The sequence below is a fragment of the Chelonoidis abingdonii genome, chromosome 11, assembly GCF_003597395.2.
Source record: "Chelonoidis abingdonii isolate Lonesome George chromosome 11, CheloAbing_2.0, whole genome shotgun sequence".
Taxonomy (NCBI): domain Eukaryota; kingdom Metazoa; phylum Chordata; order Testudines; family Testudinidae; genus Chelonoidis; species Chelonoidis abingdonii.
Window position 1 is genome coordinate 18,940,379 of NC_133779.1, and position 19,154 is coordinate 18,959,532.

Sequence of the window (19,154 nt, forward strand, 5' to 3'; positions counted from 1 at the left end):
CCCTGACCCCCCCGCAACTCCCCTGCCAGCTATGTGCTCCCCGTGGTCCCCTTGACTCCCCTACCACCCTCTGACCCCCCTACTGTCCCTCCACCAGCTATGGGCCCCCCACAGCCCTCTGACCCTCCCACTGTCCACCCTGCAGCCCCCTGACCCCCGCCACGGCCCTGCCCGCCCACGGCTGTTTCCAGCGCTAGCAGCCCCCCAGCCCGGCCTTACCCACGTGGTGCTCGATGTCGCGCACGGTGAAGGACGGGGGGGGCAGCGTCATGCCCAGCCCCTCCTTCTTCAGCACCAGGATGGGGACGCTGAAGCTGTTCTCCTCCAAGAACTCGACCGTCAGCTGTGCCCCGCTGGGCTTCAGGATCACCTCGTCCGCGCTGCCGGCAGGAGGGAGAGTCAGCGAGCTGCGGCCACCTCTGGGGCAGGGCAAGGCAGCTGGGAACAGCCCCACATAACACCGCATGGGGCCAGCTCGTCCGGCGCTGAGATGCAGCCAGCTCTGGGGCAGGGCAGCTAGAGAACAGCTGCACATAACACCGACCAGTGACAGTTCACCCGGTGCTGAGATGCAGCCAGCTCTGGGGTGGGGCGGCTGGAAACAGCCACATATAACACCGCATAGGCATGGCTCGCCCGGTGCGGACATGCGATTTAGGAACAGAGCTAGAAAGAATGATCCTGAGGCCAGGCACTGACAACCTCAGAAACCTCCAAGCGCCCAGCTCTGACTGCCAGGGGTGAGAGACCCCCTGCCCAGACCCCCAGCCCATCCCACTCCCGAGTGCCCAGCCCTGCCAGGGGAGAGTGCCCTCTAACCAGCCCCCCGGTCCCACTCCCCGAGGCCCCCCAGCACCTGGCCCTGCCAGGGGAGGCGGCCCCTAACCAGCCCCTCCCCCGACACCCCCCAGAGCCTGGCCCAGCCAGGGGGGAGTGCCCCTCACCCAGCCCCCTGTCCCACTCCCCGGCGCACCCCAGCGCCTGGCCCTGCCAGGGGAGAGCGCCCCTCACCCAGACCCCTGGCACGTCCCAGCACCAGCCCTCTCCCCCCCCGCCCCATGGCACCCTCCGCTGTGACTCTCACCTGGGGAACGTCCGGGCCCGAAGCTCCTTTATGAACTGGGCACTGCCCGTCCGCACCGTGGTGCCCGCCTCTCGGCTCAGCCCCGCGTCCTGCTGCCTCTGGGGCCCCCGGCGCCGCTTCACTGCAGGGGGCAGGAGACCCCGTCAAGGGAGACCCAGCCGGGGGTGTGGGGGGCAGATCCCCTCCCCTCGTCCCCGGGGCAGCCACCCCCCGCCCAGCCTGAGGGGGCAGGTTCGGGTACTCACTGACGGAGGGGCCATGCGCCAGCTGGCAGTTGGGGCAGTGATACAGGTCGATGTCAGCGGCCGCGTCCTCTTCCACCCCGACGCAGCTGGGGGAGAGAGAGATTCGCTTACCTGGTGCCCCATACCCGACCCCCCCGGCGCGGCCAGCACCCCCCAGAGGGGACAGACCTGCCCCATTCCCCACCCCCGCGAGCCAGCCAGCCCCCCAGCCAGGGCCAGATCCAGCGCCCCCCAGAGGGGACAAGCCCCATTCCCCATCCCCCCAAGCCAGCCAGCCCCCCAGCACCCGCCAGAGGGGACAGACCTGCCCCATTCCCCAGCCAGCCAGCCCCGGCCAGGGCCAGATCCAGCACCCCCCAGAGAGGACAGCCCATTCCCACTCCCCCCCAAGCCAGCCAGCCCCCTCACCACCGCCAGAAGGGTGACAGACCTGCCCAAATTCCCCCCCCCCCCGAGCGGGCCACAGCCCCCCAGTGCCTCCCCGAAGGGCCGGGCCTTGCCCACTGCCGTGAACCGTTCTGCAGATTCGCACTCGATCATGAAGCGGGTCAACGTCTTAGGGCAGGGGCGGCACAGCAGTAGACGGGCACGAGGCCATGGCTGCCGCCCAGGAACGACTGAGGCCCCCTCAGGGCCAGCGGGGAGAGGACAGGGGGACCCCTCCTCCCTCCCAGATCGGGCCCCGGGAGTGCCCCCAAACCAGTCCCGAGCCCCAAACACTCTTGCGGCTCCCCTCAACACCCCTAAGAGCAAGTGCCCCCTGTTGCCCTTTGCCTACGGCACTGACCCCAAGCAATGCTGAGCCTGGGGGGTCTCCCCTCCCCTGCACCCCCGGGGATCACCCCACACACCCTCTCTCTGTCTAGAGACGGCGGGGCTCCCTCCCTCCCTGCCACCTGCCCCAGGGGCTCCCCCCTCCCGCTCCCAATGGGGGGCTCCTTGCTTCCCGCTCCCCTCCCCCACCCAGGGGGGCTCCCGCCTCCCGCTCCCAATGGGGGGCTCCCTGCTTCCCGTCCCTCCCCACCCCGGGGGGGCTCCCCGCTCCCGCCCCAATGGGCGGGCTCTCTGCCTCCCGCTCCCTCCCACACCTAGGGGGTCTCCCGCCTCCCGCTCCCAATGGGGGGGCTCCGCGCCTCCGCTCCCCTCCCCACCCCGGGGTCTCCCCGTCCTCCCGCTCCCTCCCCGCCCAAGGGGGGGCTCCCTTCTTTCCGCTCCCTCCCCCACCCAGTGGGGGCTCCCCGCCCTCCGCTTTCCCGCCCCACCCAAGGGGGCTCCCGCCTCCCGCCGCCAGACCCCCGCGGGGGGGGTTCTCTCCAGGCCCGGTTCGGTCCCGCTCGGGCCTGGCCACCCAGGATCCTGCCTCCAGCCCGGCCTCCAATAAAGTTTATTCAAAACATGGGGAGGCCCCGGCGCCTCTTGGGGGCGGCCCAGGCCGCGGCGGGCGACGCGGCCATTCTTGGGAGTGGCCTGGCGGGGTGCGCGAAAAGCCATGTTGCCCCGGCCGGTCCCATCCGCCTATCTTGAGTTGCATCGATCATGGGCCAGGGACCGGACACATGGAGTGGCGGCCGAGCCGCCGCGGGAAGGCACGGCCAGCCAGAGAGCGCCTTCGCACTGAAGCCATTCCTGGGAGTAGAAACTGGCCGGCCATCTTGGCAGCGAGAAGGGCAACGTCCCTGGCTGGCGGGCATGTTGAAAAGGGACGAGGACGAAGACGCCATCTTGGAAGTGGCACGTAGCATATCATGAAGGGGAGAAGAACCACTTAGAAAGGATTGGAAGCAGAGCAGGCGTAAGCTCACCTACGGATTAAAAGGGCCTCGGTCCACCGCAGCCACCCAACGGTAGACGGACGACATGCCCACCAAGATAGGACACGTAGAGCGTGTCATTCCAGAGCCATCGTAAGGGAGTGTGCAGACCAGCCTCCCGCGTGATGGGGCACCTGGTCGTCATCAATTAGGGGGTGAGCACGAATTCGCGACTGGTTCAGTACTGTGCAATCCAGCATAAACCGAAGCAGGGCCGTCTGGTTCACCAGACCCCCAACCCGGTCACACGAAGAAGAAGCGGCAGGAAGGTAACCGCTGGCTCCGAACGCCCCATTCTCATTGCATAACGCAAGAGCGCAAAGGGAGAAGCAGGTGGTGTTCATTGGCGTCACGACCCCAACACACGGGCCGAGAGCTACAGAGAACCTGTTACAGGAGGCCTCGGTTCACTAGCCCTACACGTCCTACCCCCCAGAGAACCAAGGAGATTCCGGAGTTCCGCAGACGACCCACCGCCAAGCAAACAACGAGAGAAGGCCAGTACCGGCTCAGCCACCAAGGATGGCACACCCGAATGACCCGCCAGACGGTCACTCACACGACACCCCCAGAAGTCTTGGACCCCGAGCACGGGCCTAACGTTGCAGGATGTGTGCTCAGAAAACAATACCAGCTCGGCTGCAGTTTAAATAGGAAGAATAATCCTGGCTCCCAGCCCCCACTCCCCGCCCAGAGCTCAGAGAACCCAGAAGTCCTGGACCCCACCCCCTACCTTCAGTTGTTGCTCAGAAAAACAATCCAGCTCGGCTGCAGTTTACTAAAAGAATAGACTTTTATTAAGTACTGTAAGTCTCTCTCCTCGATCACAGATGACCGTACCACGCATCCAGATCCACCCAAGCAAAACATGTTCCCAAAGACATCACCCCTGCTGGCATCGCCTCCGCCACCCAGCCTTCCCCCATGTCCCCACTGCAGCCAATTTCCCTCCCGAAGCGGGACCCGTCCCAACTTACATGGATAAACTAGGAAGCAAGTTGTGGGATCTGGGGCTAGCGGGATAACAGGGTTTTTATAGTCATAGGGCTGAGGTGCAAGGGAAGTAGAGGTAACATTTATCCGTCCACTAATAAACAAGTGTCAGTAGCTTTAAAAAAAGGGGGGCGGGGGGATTTAAATGATAAGATTAGTAACAACAAAACCCATGACATTTCTTACTTGGATTTTTTCCCCCTTGTAAATATCACACACAACTGTAAATTGACAAGATCGCAAGGAAGAAAATAACCCGACTTGCTCATTTCAGTGAAAGATACTTTGGGGTTTGAACAAAACAAAAAATCCCCAAACCTGGGTTCTTATGCTAAAAGCATTTTAAAAGTTGGGGAGAGAAAATATATGGACAGATAGATATGGTTACAAAAACCAGAAGCTTCAGAGTTATTTGAGGGGCGGGGGCAAAGTAGGGAAAGGAAAGTCAGCTGGTTTACAATTTAAGAACCAAAAAAAATATGATTGAGACTTTTAAGGTTTGCTTCAAAAAATCTCACTAGTTTCTATCCAGAAAAAGCATCTAGCAACATAGAAGTGCAATGACTATCGTCAAAAAGGTGTATGCCCCAGCTGAGGCGATAGAGAGAGGGGGTGGATGGGGATAGATAGATAGTTTTGGTTTATGGGGATGGATAGATAGAAATAAAAGTATTTCAAAATTGGAAGAGGGGAAGTTCTTAACATCAACAAAAACTATTTAAAGCAACCCTTACCCATAAATAGCAGTATAAACCCAAAGGGTCTACACTGCAGGCAGGGCAATGGGGGCTGCTTTTAAAAAGTTAAATTAAATCGACAGCAAAGGAAATGAACAGGAGAAAGACACCCTGAAGCAGGGTGGCCAGGGAAACAGAAAGGGGACCAGGCCAATTTAGCAGAAATACAGGTCAGGAAAGAGCCAGCGCCCAGACCTGGCTCTACTGAATTCCGCTAACTAGATCAAAACTGAAACACCAGGATTGCTCGTTGCATCTCACGTGCGGCTAGGGGAGCGGCGCCAGCTAATCTGAGCACAGATTCTCTGACGCTGGGGCCGGAGCTCTGCGGTCAGACCTTATATTTGCTTCCAGGCCGTCCGGACACAGTTACAGCCCAGAGTCTGAGCGATTTCACAAACAGTTCCCGAGGACGGGAGAAAATTCTCTCTCCTTGGTGGAGGTCGAATGAAAATTCAAGAGAACGTGGTCAGGGGCAGGTTTCTGACACACAATGGGACATAAAGAGAAGACTGAGAAATCCACGTGTGAGTTAATACAATTCTCACACGCACGGTTTAAAAACCAAAGACGAGGAGGAGGGGGAACATAATGTCCGAGTGGCTAGCTTACACCATCAGCCAGTTGATTTAGTGGCCAAAGGTAGGAAGTCAGTAGCCACACCTGGTCCACGACAGGCAGGCTGGCTGGCTTAAAAGTCAAGAGAACTGCAGGTGGGCTGGTTCAAACTTCTTTGTGTTTTTTGTTCTCTTTTAAAGCTTTGAGTCAGCAAGAAAACGAAAGTGAAACCCCCACTTCAGCGTGTGCGTCGTCCGCGGGGCGTCGCTGGATCGGAGCAGAAAGCAGGAATCCGGGAGCGGAAGGGTTCATTCAGATGCTGCTGCCAAGGGTCCAACCCAAGCGCTCCTGTCTGGCTTCCCTCGCTGGCAGCACAAATTCAGCTGCCCGGATTCAATACACAAGAGCTATCATGGGCTGGATCCCCACCTGGGGCATGTGGGTGTAACTCCACTGCAGTCAGTGGGGCCAGACCCCCACTGGGGTCCATCAGCCACAGCTCCATTGGGTCAATGGGGCCAGATCCCACTGGGGTCCATCAGCCAGAGTTCCATTGGGTCAGTGGGGCCAGACCCACAGCTGGCGTCAATAGGCCATATCTCCATGGAGTCAACGGGGCCAGACTCACAGCTGCTGTCAATGGGCCGTAACTCTGTTGAGTCAATGGGGCCAGGCCCCCAGCTGGGGTCAATGGGCTACAGGTCCGCTGGGTCAGTGGGGCCAGGCCCCGAGCTGTGGGAACCCCCAATTGACACCAGCAGAGAAAACAGGCTCCATGCTAGTCAAAGTGTTTCACCTAGATAGGGGGAAAAAAAACACGGAGGAATTTAGCAGCACAATCCCAAAGCCTCCGGTATGTTCCAGGTTCATATGAACGACCAGCCGAGCCGAGCTCCAGCACACGTTCACCAGTCAGTCCTGCAGCCAGTCTGACGGCTGAGAGAGAGGTATGTCCTCCCGACTCCACTGCTCGCTCGCAGGGCTGACCATGGGAGGAAATACCTCTCCTCCTGCCTTTGCTTCCATCACCCTCGGCTGCCAGACATGACGCCCGCAGCAAGCCAAGCGCATGCTTCAGCCAACAGCAGTTTCCCACCTACATGACTCTGGGCTTTGATGGGTTTGTCTGGGGCTTTTCCACCTTCCCTGAAGCAGCTGGGACCAGCCCCAGCTAGAGACAGGACCTTGGATGAGGTGCTCGGAGCTGCTGACCGTCGACAGATTGGCAACGGGGAAGTTTCATCTTCTGCTGCAGCCTGAGCCTGCTGGCATCATCCGGGCACGTCTCACCTAAATCGCTTCCCTGCGGCCCCTCGCAACTGCTGTCTCCTTCAGTCCAACCGCCGCCCTGGGGCTTAGTGAAACCAAACGTCCTGCCCTACACAAGACTCGAGTTCTGGCCTTGAACACGGAAACAGGATCTTCCAGGCCACGAGCAAGGCCCCGGATCCTCCACGGTGCCCGACTCGACGGGCCGGCAGGACCTCGAGAGGTCGTCCAGTCCAGCTCCCGGCGCAGAGGCAGGAAGACCGTCCCTGACAGGTGTGTCCGACCTGTCCTTAAAAACCTCCAAGGACAGGATTCCCAAATCATCTCCTCAGCTGTTCTTCAAGGAGCTAAGCCGAACAGTCTCTTGCTGGGTGGGGCAATCGAGGTGAAAGAAAGGGATCGTCTTACCTCCGGTCAGGTCTGCGGGGCACCTGAGCCCCCGAAGCAGATGCGGAAGGGGCAAGGAAACTGGCCACGGTTTTCAAAAAGGGACGAGTGATTTCCAGCGCAGGGAATCTGCGATTCCGCCAAATGGTGCCAAGAAAGGGGCTTCTGCAGAGCCAGCCAAGCCTGCGGCCCCAACTCAGATCAGTTCAAATCCCCCATCTGAGGTTGATATTTGCGCTCGTTTTATTTCCAGTGTAAATCTAAAAGGTGACTCTCCTACAATCTAGCCAAGACCACTACATCCCTGCCAGGCAGGATGCTTATCTCGGTGTCTTTATGTCACCTGGCGAGGGGCGTCAACAATCTCACCTGAATGAGAAGACCCTAAGAGCTGGAGAACGGGCCACTTCAATTGGGAGTTCGTCCCAGCTGTTAATCACCTTACAGTGATTGGTCCCTTGTTTTCAATTTGTATTGATCAGGCTTCAGCCTCCTGCCTCTTGTTTTTCCGTCAGCCTGTCTCTACCATACTAAAGAGCCCTGTAGTACCGTGACTGCCAAAGATTCTCTACCAGAATCCAGTCCCCTCTCGATCTCCTTCCGAATGCAGTGGGCTGCTTATGCCTCTCGACTCATTTCCACGGCTCTTCTCCACACCCCAGAGCATCTCCATGTTTAAAATCCCTGGGACGGCAAAAACTACAAATCTTCCGAAGCACCAATGAGTGGTGGATACGTTTCAGTATCTCCTCGTGAGAGTTTAGGGGAGGGAGTTCGAGAGGCTGTGATTTTGGGTTTAGTTTTCCAGATTTCAGAAGAGAAAAAATGGCTGCACTGAATTGGGATGAGCTCTGTAAAATGACAAGGGTCTTTAAAAGCATCTCCCCCCACTCCCCGCCCCCTGAGAAGGGGCGTTATTCCAGCAATATAAGTGATTGCAACTCCAGGCGTCTGTCCCTAAAGACTCCCAACCCTAAACACTTCAGATTAACTCCTTCGCGATTCGCAGACACGGCCGATTGTCTGCAGACATTCAGAGACACCTGACCTGAAGCCTGACTTTGAAACATGGTTAAAGTAATAAAAACTACAGGGGGGACGCCTGTCAACGAGCTGCCTCAGGTGGGCAGGCATCTTCCGAGTGCTGGATTCGAAACTGGCCTCGGTTCGAATGCTCAAGTATCAGAGCCCAGAGATAGTTTTCCGGAGTCCTTGCTGGCGGATCAGTCAAGTTAAAAGGGTTCAGTGCTTCCGACTGCAAAGGGGGGCACTAAATTTCCTCCCATCCCCCCACCCCCAAGGCGGGGGAAAAATAATATATAAAGTTGGTCGAGATTTGGGCTGTTTCCTGCTCCCTCCCTGTTCCCCAAATCCCCACATCTCTGCCTGGATCTGGGGGAATTCAAGCCTTCCCGTGTCGACAGGGGCGTGGATTAGTCAGGAGAGAAGCCGCACTGCCCAGTTTTTACACACGTCCGGGGGGCAGGATGAGAATTCACCACCAGCCCCCCTGCCTGTCGAGGGGGGGGATTAGGATAGTCCACAACACCTTCAAATTTTCCACCCTCTACGGTCCAGATTTTAATGAGACTTGAAGGGGGTCCCTGCCCAGGGCCCCCAGAACCAAATACACTCCCGCTGCTACATGACCTTTCAGCCCCATATCCAATCCCGCATTCCTAACTCCCAATGTGAGAGGAAACCCCTACAATGCCCCCACCTCCCTCAAAATCCTGCCAACCCCACCCGCCATAGGGCACAAACCTGATACCGGCTGCCTAAGGCCATGCCGCATTGGCCCAGCCCCGCTGGGATCCGCAGCCAGGATGGGGGGACTCCGCGGAAGCGGGGGGTGGGGGCTGCCTGGTTTTGGAGGGACCCCTCGACTGCCCCTGCCCCCCTGGGTCCGACGCGGACGGCTCTGGAGCTGCGGCTGGGGACACGGGAATTCCTCCCCCCGAGATACATAGTTTCTATATAGAATCTGTCTCTGTAAATATAATCTCTCTCTTCTGTCTGTACAAAGCATGGGCAGATTTCAGCCATCAGCGCCTCTGCCCCGAACTCAACCCCATACCGCCCGAAACGAACACGGGCTGGGGGCATCTGCATCCGCCAAATATTGGGGAAATCCGCCTCCCCACCCCCGTGAAGTTTTGGGGCTCCACCCAGAGCAGCGAGGGGCGCAACCAGTGCCCTGCTCGGCTGGCTGTGGGTGCTGGGGCGCCCAGCACTGCAGGGCAGGGGACACCACGACCCGTTAGTGGCCTGGCCTGAGCCTCCAGACATCACCCCTCCCCACTCACTTTTATTCATCCTGCCTGGCTTCCTTTTAACGGCTCCCCGTTTATTTAATAGCATTTCTCCCCCCTACCCCGCTACAAGAGCCAGGGGAGGGGTATATATAATATGTTAAAAACCATAGAAAACCGTCAACTCCCCACCCACAAATATTAAAATAAAAAAATAATAAAATACGCCATGTTGGGGAACTGATTGGCATGATTGGGGGGGGAAGGGGGTGGGGGACAGGGAAACAGGTACAAATCCTCCCACAATGCACTGGGGCGCTGTAGGAGACCATCCCTTTAATTAGGGGATGATACTCCACAATGCACTGGGGCGCTGTAGGAGATTCCCCCACAATGCACTGGGGCACTGTAGGAGACCATCCCTTTAATTAGGGGACAATCCCCGACAATGCACTGGGGTGCTGTAGATTCCCCCACAATGCACTGAGGCGCAGTAGGAGACCATCCCTGTAATTAGGAGATAATCCCCCACAATGCACTGGGGCTCTCCCTTTCCAACCCCCCTGTCCTCATGGTACCCTGAGGCTTCCACGCTCCTGGCCCTGCCCCCCGGAAAGCCCCCCCCCTCCCCAAATCAGGTCATTCCCCCCATCACTCTTCCTTCTGCAGAGCCGGGAGGGGCAGCTTGGAGTTGGGGCCGTGATCCACCTCCTGGGCCAGCCGCCCGCAGTACTGGCCCTCGTCACCGCAGGGGTCAGTGTCTCTGGCTAAGGCACACTGTGACGGGGCCGGGGGGCAGGGACCGCCCCCCGAATCCTCGCCCCCGTTCACCTGCGACGGGGACTGCCCACTCTGCAACTCCGCTGCTTTGGCTGCTCCCTCCAACGAGCCCTGTGGAGAACAGGAGTGCAACATAATCAGGCACCCGCTGGAATCCCATCCCACTGTGCCCGGGGCTGAGATGCAGCCACCTCTGGGACGGGGCAGCTCAGGAACAGCAGCACATAACGCTGCCCAGGGACAGCAACACAAATGTAGGGGCGCGGGGGGCATGGAGAAGGGCTGGGGTCTCCTTGGTTGGGGGGAGAGTCCAGACCAGTGGGGCTGAGGGAAAGGCAGAAACACGCACCTGCTTGCTAAGCTTCTTGTTTCCTTTGGGGAGTTTTCCAGACCCGTCTCGACTGCGTCTGGGGTGGAGCACGGCGGAGATTAATACTGATTAGCTAGCAGCAGGATTGTTACACTGACGCCTCCATAATAAGAGTAATTAAGTTACAGGCCTAATAACCAGGGTGACATTAACAAGGATAAAGAACAGTGGCCATTAATAGTTCTAATGATTACAAATAATATTACGCATAATTCATGAGAACAGGGATGGCTTGCCGGGTGCTGAGATGCAGCTGTCTCTGGGGCGGGGCAGCTGGGGAACAGCTGCACATAACACTATACACAGCTGGCTCACGTAGCGCAGAGATGACCCAAGGGGAGAATGCTGGTCCCCCAGCAGCCAGCAAAGCCTCTCTCCAGCCCACTCCTCAGCAGTGCTGCAGTACTTACCCCTTCCCAGGTCCCCCGACAGACACCACCTGCATCCCAAAGGAGCCCCGCCCCCGCGAGGGCTTACTGCCCGCCCACTGGCCGACAACCATCCCGGCAATCTCCAGCTTGCCCCCCTGAGGCGGAATTGGGTGGAGACCTAGGGAAGCGGAGACGGGGAGGGGGAGATGAGTGACAGGTGACACTAGGGTCACGTACAGGCCCCAGGAGATATGGAACAGTAGCAGAACGTCATCTTTTGGGTCAGAGACAGGGTCTGCTTGAGTCCGCAGAGAGCCTGAGCCGGTCACTGGGAGCGGTGTGAACTGTCCTGGGCATAATCGATCCCTGAGTCTGCAGAGAGCCTGAGTCGGTCACTGGGAGAGATGTGAACTGCCCTGGGTGTTACCAATCCCTGCCTGAGTCTGCAGAGAGCATGAGCCAGTCACTAGGAGCTGTGTGAATTGCCCTGGGCATAACCGATCCATGCCTGAGTCTGCAGAGAGCCTGAGCCGGTCACTGGGACAGGTGTGAACTGCCCTGGGCGTTACCAATCCCCGCCTGAGTCTGCAGAGAGCCTGAGCCAATAGCACTGACAGAGGAAATCTGCCCCAATGCCCCCTAGCTCCACTGCTCTGGACCACACCACCAGCCCACCACACTCCACGTATCTACAAGTGGAGTGGGGAGAAAAGAGGCCTCCCCTACCCCTGCCTTCAAGACAGCATAGAATCCAGCCATCTGGGGATCCCACTCCTCCCACCAACGGCCCGTGGTGAGCAGGGCCACAGAACAAAGGGGCAGGAACACGGCTCAGGGGACACAACAATCTCTCACCTGTGAACCCTCTGCTCCTCCCAGGGGTTGGCGGCGGCACAGAGCCCGTGGTGCGGGGGTAGAGGGGCATCGAATAGAAGGGCGCAGCCATGGCAGGCACGAAGGGAGGGGGCGGGAGCAGAGGGGGCGGGGCCTGGCGGTTGAAGTTCACGCCCTCCAGGATGCTCTGTCTCATCCTCTCCACTTTGGCTGCCTGCTCCGTCTGGAGAGGAAAGTGGGGGGCGGGGGGAGTTAAATCCAGCTGACTCATCCCTCAGATCCCTGTCCCTTCCCCACAGCCTGCCCCAATGTCAGAACATCCAGGTACTTCCAGACCAAGAGGAGCAGCCTCTCAAACCCCCTCCCCCCGCAGGGACAGGGAGAGAATCCAGGAGTCCTGGCTCCCCACCCCACCGCTCTAACCCACTAGACCCCACCCCACCATCTCAGAGGCCGGGAGAGAACCCAGGCGTCCTGCCCCGTACCTGCCCGTCACACAGGTCAATGAGGGGGGCCTTGTCACGGGTGGCTTTGATGAGCTTGCTCTGGAAGAGTTTCCCATCAAAGTAGATCCAGGGGCAGCAGTGTTCCCAGGGCACCGGTTGCCCACAGGCGTCATTGGCAAACAGAGCCGTATCTACTCCGCTCATGAAGAGGGCTGCCAGCTGCACGCCCCGGGCATCCAGCTTCTCAATCTGCAAGGGAACCATTCCCATCACTTTAACATGGGGAGGAGTGCAGCCACCTCTGGAGCAGGACAGCTGGGAAACCACCACACACAACACTGCACGGGAAGGCTCAGCCGGCCTCAAGATGTGGGCAGCTGGGGAACAGAGCAGAACAGGAGTTTTTAATCTAGTAAAGAAATAACTCCATCACGTTCTCCAGCAAGAGCTGCGGAGAGAACCCAGGAGTCCTGGCTGCCAACCCCCCTATACTAATCACTGCACCCTGCTCCCATTCACCTTTCTCCCAAACAGCTCCAGTGCTGGCTGTCACCAACTGTACCCCATGTTCACTGCTTTTACAGACTAGGATAAATTGTGTACAAAATGTACCTTGTGCGGTATCATTTGAAAACTCAATCTGCTGAACATTATTGTCCCGGTAAAACACGTGTATCAACGTTGTACGGAAAGTTATGAGATTCCATGGTATAACATCGCTGTGACATGCAGGCACAAACCAGTTCCTCAGAGACAAGGGACACACTGACAGCCTGGCCAGGTGACAGCACAATAAAGCAGACTATCCCCGGCCAATCTTTGGTGGAAAGAAGGGTGCGAACAAGAACTTTACACATTGGCAAAGACATAGCTGAGGTTTCCTGCACCCCAGTTGGAGATAATCCTCAAGCGAGGGAGAGGGGTGTACGAATGGGAACAGAGGAGCCCAAATCACATTCTCCCCTCATCTCTACTCACAGCAGCAGCCCTGTTTGAAAGGCAAATGAAGCATCACTGAACTGGGGCCGGGGTCCTGGTGGAAAGATCGAGCCAGTGGGCTCCTTAGAGGGAGAAAAACCTTTTTGCTTTTAAGGTCACGTGGCTCGTTAGGTTAGGTACGTTGCATCTTCTCTTTCTTTATTTTCTTTGGGACCCAGCGTGACTTTCACGCCTCATCACCTGTCATCACTTCAAATCTTTCTGCCTAGGGTTAATGAACTTCTGGGACTGTTCTCTCTGCCCCGGAGTGTTTGGGAACCTCCACCGCAGAGAACACGATCTGGGCAGGCCAGTTACCCTTGAGGAGCCTGGACTGTCCGGGAGAGACGGGGCAGGACGAGACGCACCCCTGGGGAAGGTCTGGGAGTAGCTGGTGAGTGGCCAGCCGGAGCACTGATGTAATTCAGCCAAGACGGGTGGCTGCGGGGCCAGCCAGGAGCGGCTGTTCTCACAGCGAAGCAGGGTGTGAGGCACCCCAGGCTGGAGAATCAAGGGGACATGGCTCTTTGTCCCCCGGGGAACGTGACGGCAGCCCCCTACCTTCAGCTCCTGCAGGTGATCCGGCTCGTAGAGCTGAGAGGAAACTGACTGAGCCAGGAACACGTCCAGTTCGTGCCTATGAAGGATCCTCCCTCCGGGCCACTGCATCATGTAACTGGACACAGAACGGAGAGTGTGAACCCAGCCAGGCCTGGCATCCCACACGGGGCAGCTCGCCCTGGCTTGGGGAGGGGAACGGAGGGGAGGGGGGGCTGGTGGTTAGAGCAGGGGGCTGGGGGCCTGGACCCCTGGGTTCTCTCCCGGCTCTGGGAGGGGAGTGGGGGCTGGTGGGTTAGAGCAGGGGGGGCTGGGAGCCAGGACTCCTGGGTTCTCTGCCAGCTCTGGGGGCAGTGGGGTCTAGTGGTTGGGGGGGGGGGGGCTGGGAGCCAGGATCCTGGGTTCTCTCCCCGGCTCTGGGAGGGCTAGTGGGGTCTAGTGGTGAGAGCGGGGGCGGGCTGGAAGCCAGGACCCTGGTTTTCCCGGCTCTGAGAGGGGAGTGGGGTCTGGTGTCGCCGTGGGGCTGGAAAGCCAGGCTCCTGGGTTTCTTTCGGCTCTAGGATGGAGGGGTCTGGTGGTCGGGGGTGGGAGGAGCCGACTCCTGGTTCTCTCGCCGGCTCTGGGACGGGAGGGGGTCTGGTGGGCGGGGTGGAGGAGCCAGGACCCTAGGTCCGCCGGCCGGGGGGGAATGTGGTCTGTGCTTGGGGGTGGAGGAAGTAGCGGATCCAGGATCCGGGGTTGTCCCACCAGGAAAACCTGATGCTTCCCTCGCGCGCCCGAGTGCCGCCTGTGATCAACAAGGAGGGGCACATACAAGGAAGTCCCCGCGACCCCGACTGGTCCTCGGCCCTGGCTGTCGCGATGACCTTGCCCCAACCTGCGGAAGTGTGGCTTGGAAGGCAGTGGAGGACAAACCGGCCATGCGGGCCGTCCTGGCCTCCTGCGGGCCTGACACGCCCGGCATGCTGACCCGGCCAACGTGCCCACACACGCGCTGAGTGCTCGTGCTGCGGTGAAGCAGGCAGGGGCGACCGTGACGGAACCAGGGCGCCCCGCTCTCACCACTAGAACCCCAACTGCCCTCAGAGCGGGGAGAGAACCAGAGTCCTGGCTCCCAGCCCCCGCCCCAACCACCAGACCACACTCCCCTCCCGGAGCCAGGGAGAGAACCCAGGAGTCCTGGCTTCCAGCCAGCCCCCGCCCCAACCACCAGACCACACTCCCCTCCCGGAGCCAGGGAGAGAACCCGGAGTCCTGGCTCCCAGACCCCAGCCCTGACCACGCGACCCCACTCCCCTCCCAGAGCTAGGGACAGAACCCAGGTGTCTGGAGGCTCCAGCTCTCAGGCACAGGGGTCCGTACCTTCCGTGGGGATGCGGCGGCGGATGGCCAGGCGCTCCACCCGGCGCTGGTTCTCAGCCACGCCAAACAGCACCCCGTAGATATGCTGCCGGGCGCCACGGAAGAGGACGGCGGCTGGAGGCAGCTCAGCATTACACTCGTCCTCGATGCACACGGGGAGCTTGATCTCGCCCTGTGCCGGAACATCAGGAGAGGGACTGAGAACCCAGGAGTCCTGGCTCCCCCCACCCCAGGTCTAACCACTACCCCCCACTCTCCTCCCAGAGCTGGGGAGAGAACCCAGGAGTCCTGGTTCTTAGCACCCAGCTCTAACCCACGAGACCCCTCCCTTCCCAGAGCCGGGGAGAGAACCCAGGAGTCCTGACACCCAGCCCCCCTGCTCTAACCCACCAGCCTCCACTCCCCTCCCAGAGCTGAAGATGGAACCCAGGAGTCCTGGCTCCCAGCCTCCTCTGCTCTAACCACCAGCCCCCACTCCCCTCCCAGAGCCAGGACCGGAGCCAGGCTCACCTTGGTAAGAACATGGTAGATGGAGGGATACATAAGGCCGCGTCGGTGTCGGTGCTCAGCCACCCGCAGGACCTCGGGGGCTACGGGGGGCAGCGGGGGGGTGGTTATGTCCATGTGGTTGCGGGTGGCCATGGAAAGCAGTGAGGGGATGGAGGGCTCGGGCCCAGTCAGGGGCCCATCGGTGCCACCTGAGCCCCCCACCTGCCCCCAGCCCTGGCTCAGCTTTTCAGCATCGGGCCCCTCCCAGCCAGACTTCGGCTGCAGCATCTCGGAGACATGGCTAGGGAGGAGACATGGGGGAGGTGATGACTCGCCCCTCCCAGAGCCAGGGAGAGAACCCAGGAGTCCTGGCTCCCAGCCCCCCTGCTCTAACCCACCAGCCCCCACTCCCCTCCCAGAGCCGGGAGAGAACCCAGGAAGCCTGGCTCCCAGCCCATCCCCCCCCCCTCCCCCGCTCTAACCACCAGCCTCCACTCACTTGGCACTGTCCCCGTTGTGCTCTTCGCAGTCAGAGGAGGAGGAGGGGGAGGAGGCCGGCCCGGAGGAAGAGGAGGGCTTGGGACCCCGCTGGTCGGGGGGGAACTTGGCATTGTAGGCGCCGGCCCAGCAGCTGAAGTCCCCGCCTTTCAGGCCGGACTCCTCGTGAAAGGGGGGCACATCTCCCAGCGGGCGGGGGGAGAAGAGGCGGCTGGTGCTGGGGCCCGGGGGGAAGGAGGAGGGCGGAGCCGGCGGCTGGTATTGCACCTTTGGCCCCAGGTCGGGTGGGAACTGGGGAGGGAGGCAGAGAGAGAGAGAAGGGAGCAAAGAGCAGCAGATCTCCCTCCCCTGACAGCCAGGAGAACCCTGGAGTCCGGGCTTGAACCCCTTCCCCCTTGCTCTAATCACTAGACCTCCCTCCCCTCCCAGAGCTGGGAGAGAATCCAGGAGTCCTGGCTTCCAGCCCCCCCACCCCCGCTCTAACCACAGACCCTGCTCCCCTCCCAGAGCCAGGAGAGAACCCAGGAGTCCCGGCTCCCAGCCCGCCCTAACCACAGTCCCCACTCCCCTCCCAGAGCCAGGAGAGAACCCAGTAGTCCCGGTCCCCGGCTCCGCACCCAGCCCCCCCGCCCTAACACAGTCCCACTCCTCCAGAGCAGGAGAGAACCCAGGAGTCCGGGCGTCAGCCTACTGCACCACTCCAACCCACTGACTCAGGGAGCCCCAATCCCACTCCCCGCCCGGACTGGAACTACCATCGCTTCCCGTGGGAGGGATCCACCGGGCTGCCTGCACAGGGCGCCCTCGAAGTGGTTGGATCCATAAGCCTGGCATTGAAACACAGAGCGGGCAATGGTAAGGGGGCCGCCAGGCCCTGGGTTCTCTGACCAGGTCTGGAGGGAGTGGGCCTGGTGGTTAGCAGGAGGGCGCGGTGGGAGGGAGTGGCAACTGGCTGTAGGGAGATCCTGGTATCCACCCCAGCTTCTCCCAACAGGAGGGCTGTGGGAGGGAGGAGGCGCTGGCTGTGGGGGAATCCTGGTACTCCAGCCAGGTCTCCCAGCCAGGGGGCGCTGTGGGGAGGGGAGGGGCACTGGCTGTGGGGGAGATCCTGGGTACTCCAGGCCCGGCCTCTCCCAGCAGGGGACGCTGTGGGGAGGGGAGGGGCACTTGCTGTGGGGGAGATCCTGGGTACTCCAGGCCCGGCCTCTCCCAGCAGGGGACGCTGTGGGGAGGGGAGGGGCACTGGCTGTGGGGGAGATCCTGGGTACTCCAGGCCCGGCCTCTCCCAGCAGGGGACGCTGTGGGGAGGGGAGGGGCACTTGCTGTGGGGGAGATCCTGGGTACTCCAGGCCCGGCCTCTCCCAGCAGGGGGCGCTGGGGGGAGCAGCCCCTGTCAGATACTCACATACAAATGAGGACGGGCCCACAGGTGCCAGGGGCATCTTGGCAGCCACCGAATAATAGTTCACGGCTTTCTTGAAGCGCTCGATCTTATCCTCCGTCCTGGACTGGGGGAGCAAAGCGGACAGGAGACTGGCTGGAGATCCAGGGGCTAAGAGGGGCCCCACCCCAGCAAGCAAACCCACCCTCAAAGCAGGAGCTGCTGTGCCCTGTCTGATGCTACAGAGCGACACAGGATTGCAGTGTCAGCCCAACGGGGCTTGGGAGTTGGACCCCCAAAGAGATGGGGCAGAAGCCAGTGCACCTGGGGCCCCCTGATCTCATCCGGACGAGGGTTCATGGCATGCAGCGTGCCAGGGACTCCCAATTTAAGTCAGAGGGGTCTCAGGGCTCGCCAGGGGCCCTAGATCTCGCCCAGAGGGGTCTCACAGCACAAGGCGCGCCAGGGCCCCTGATCTCTGTCAGAGGGGTCCCACAGCACACCAGGGGCCCCTGATCTTTGTCACTGCAAGCCAGGGACCTCCGATCTCTGTCGGAGGGGTCTCTCAGAGCGCTGGGGGCCCCCGATCTCAGCCAGAGGGGTCCAACAGCGCGCCAGGGGCCCCTGATCTCAGCTAGAGGGGTCTCTCAGAGCACTGGGAGCCCCCCCATCTCGTCCAGAGGGGCTCTCATGGCACACAGCGCACCAGGGACCTCCGATCTCAGTCAGAGGAGTCTCACAGCGAGCCAGGGGCCCTCGATCTCTGTCAGAGGAGTCTCTTGGAGCATAGGGAGCCCTCCGATCTCAGCCAGAGGGGTCTCTTGGAGTGCTGGGGTCCCTGATCTTGGCTGGAGGCGGTCTCATGGCACAAGGCACACCAGGGGCCCCCGATCTCAGTCAGAGACGTCTCACAACACACTAGGGCCCCCAATCTCGGCCACAGGGGCTCTCATGGCACACAGCGCACCAGGGGCCTCTGATCTCAGTCAGAGGGATCTCTCAGAGCACTGCCCCCCCCATCTCAGCCAGAGGGGGACCCCGATCTCAGTCAGAGATGTCTCACAGCGCACCAGGACCCCCAATCTCGGCCAGAGGGGGTCTCATGGCACGCCAGGGGACCGGATCAGCAACTCCAGTCAGCAATCAGGCCTCTCCCCGCTCACCTGAGAGTGTTTGAAGACGTCTCTCCCCACAGCATCCAGGTTGCAGGGGTCTTTGATGGTGCTGACATACTCCGAGACGGCCTTGATCACCACGTCGCAGGGGGGCAGCACCAACTGGTGGGCTCGGACCTGGGCACAGGGGGAGACACGGACAGTGCTCAGCATCTGGCACCCCACGGGCAGCCATGCTGGAAGTCCCACCTTCCATCACCCCCTGACCATGGAGACCTGCCCAGAGAGTCCCCAGCCCCCATGTGCTCCCCAACCATAGAGACCTGCCCAGGGAGTCCCCAGCCCCCCATGTGCTCCCCGACCATAGAGACCTGCGCAGGGAGTCCCCAGCCCCCCATGTGCTCCTCGACCATAGAGTCCTACCCAGGGAGTCCCCAGTCCCCCATGCGCTCCCCGACCATAGAGACCTGCCCAGGGAGTCCCCAGCCCCACGTGTGCTCCCCGACCATAGAGACCTGCTGTTATAAACAGATAATTAAGGATTTGTCATAAACAGATAGCTAAGGGTTAATGTTTCTTTTACCTGTAAAGGGTTAACAAAGGGAACCAAACACCTGACAAGAGGACCAATCAGGA

At 60.4% G+C, this 19,154-nt stretch overlaps 2 protein-coding genes and 1 long non-coding RNA gene across 3 annotated transcripts in view; all 3 read right to left on the reverse strand.

The window, feature by feature from the left end:
- The window catches only part of PHF8 (PHD finger protein 8), a 23,828-nt gene extending 20,778 nt beyond the window's left edge, over positions 1-3,050 (reverse strand). Inside the window, exons 1-4 of the mRNA XM_075071294.1 lie at positions 2,945-3,050; positions 1,330-1,440; positions 1,085-1,205; positions 220-380 (exon numbers count right to left, since the gene is read on the reverse strand). Coding sequence (XP_074927395.1) covers positions 220-380; positions 1,085-1,205; positions 1,330-1,440; positions 2,945-3,050 — 499 coding nt within the window. The remainder of the gene's footprint in view (positions 1-219; positions 381-1,084; positions 1,206-1,329; positions 1,441-2,944) is intronic.
- An 864-nt stretch (positions 3,051-3,914) lies between these two features.
- Positions 3,915-8,683, reverse strand: LOC142047513 (uncharacterized). The gene is made up of 2 exons (XR_012656784.1): positions 5,958-8,683; positions 3,915-5,907 (listed from the first exon to the last, which is right to left on the reverse strand). It is a non-coding gene; the product is annotated as an uncharacterized LOC142047513 (long non-coding RNA).
- Positions 8,684-9,963: 1,280 nt separating this feature from the next.
- FAM120C (family with sequence similarity 120 member C) overlaps positions 9,964-19,154 on the reverse strand; it is a 21,500-nt gene continuing 12,309 nt past the window's right edge. The window contains exons 4-15 of the mRNA XM_075071295.1: positions 18,567-18,695; positions 17,432-17,530; positions 16,024-16,313; positions 15,546-15,825; positions 15,036-15,207; positions 14,644-14,749; positions 13,677-13,791; positions 12,177-12,386; positions 11,713-11,914; positions 10,897-11,035; positions 10,466-10,523; positions 9,964-10,227 (exon numbers count right to left, since the gene is read on the reverse strand). Coding sequence (XP_074927396.1) covers positions 9,988-10,227; positions 10,466-10,523; positions 10,897-11,035; positions 11,713-11,914; positions 12,177-12,386; positions 13,677-13,791; positions 14,644-14,749; positions 15,036-15,207; positions 15,546-15,825; positions 16,024-16,313; positions 17,432-17,530; positions 18,567-18,695 — 2,040 coding nt within the window. The 3' untranslated portion in view covers positions 9,964-9,987. The remainder of the gene's footprint in view (positions 10,228-10,465; positions 10,524-10,896; positions 11,036-11,712; positions 11,915-12,176; positions 12,387-13,676; positions 13,792-14,643; positions 14,750-15,035; positions 15,208-15,545; positions 15,826-16,023; positions 16,314-17,431; positions 17,531-18,566; positions 18,696-19,154) is intronic.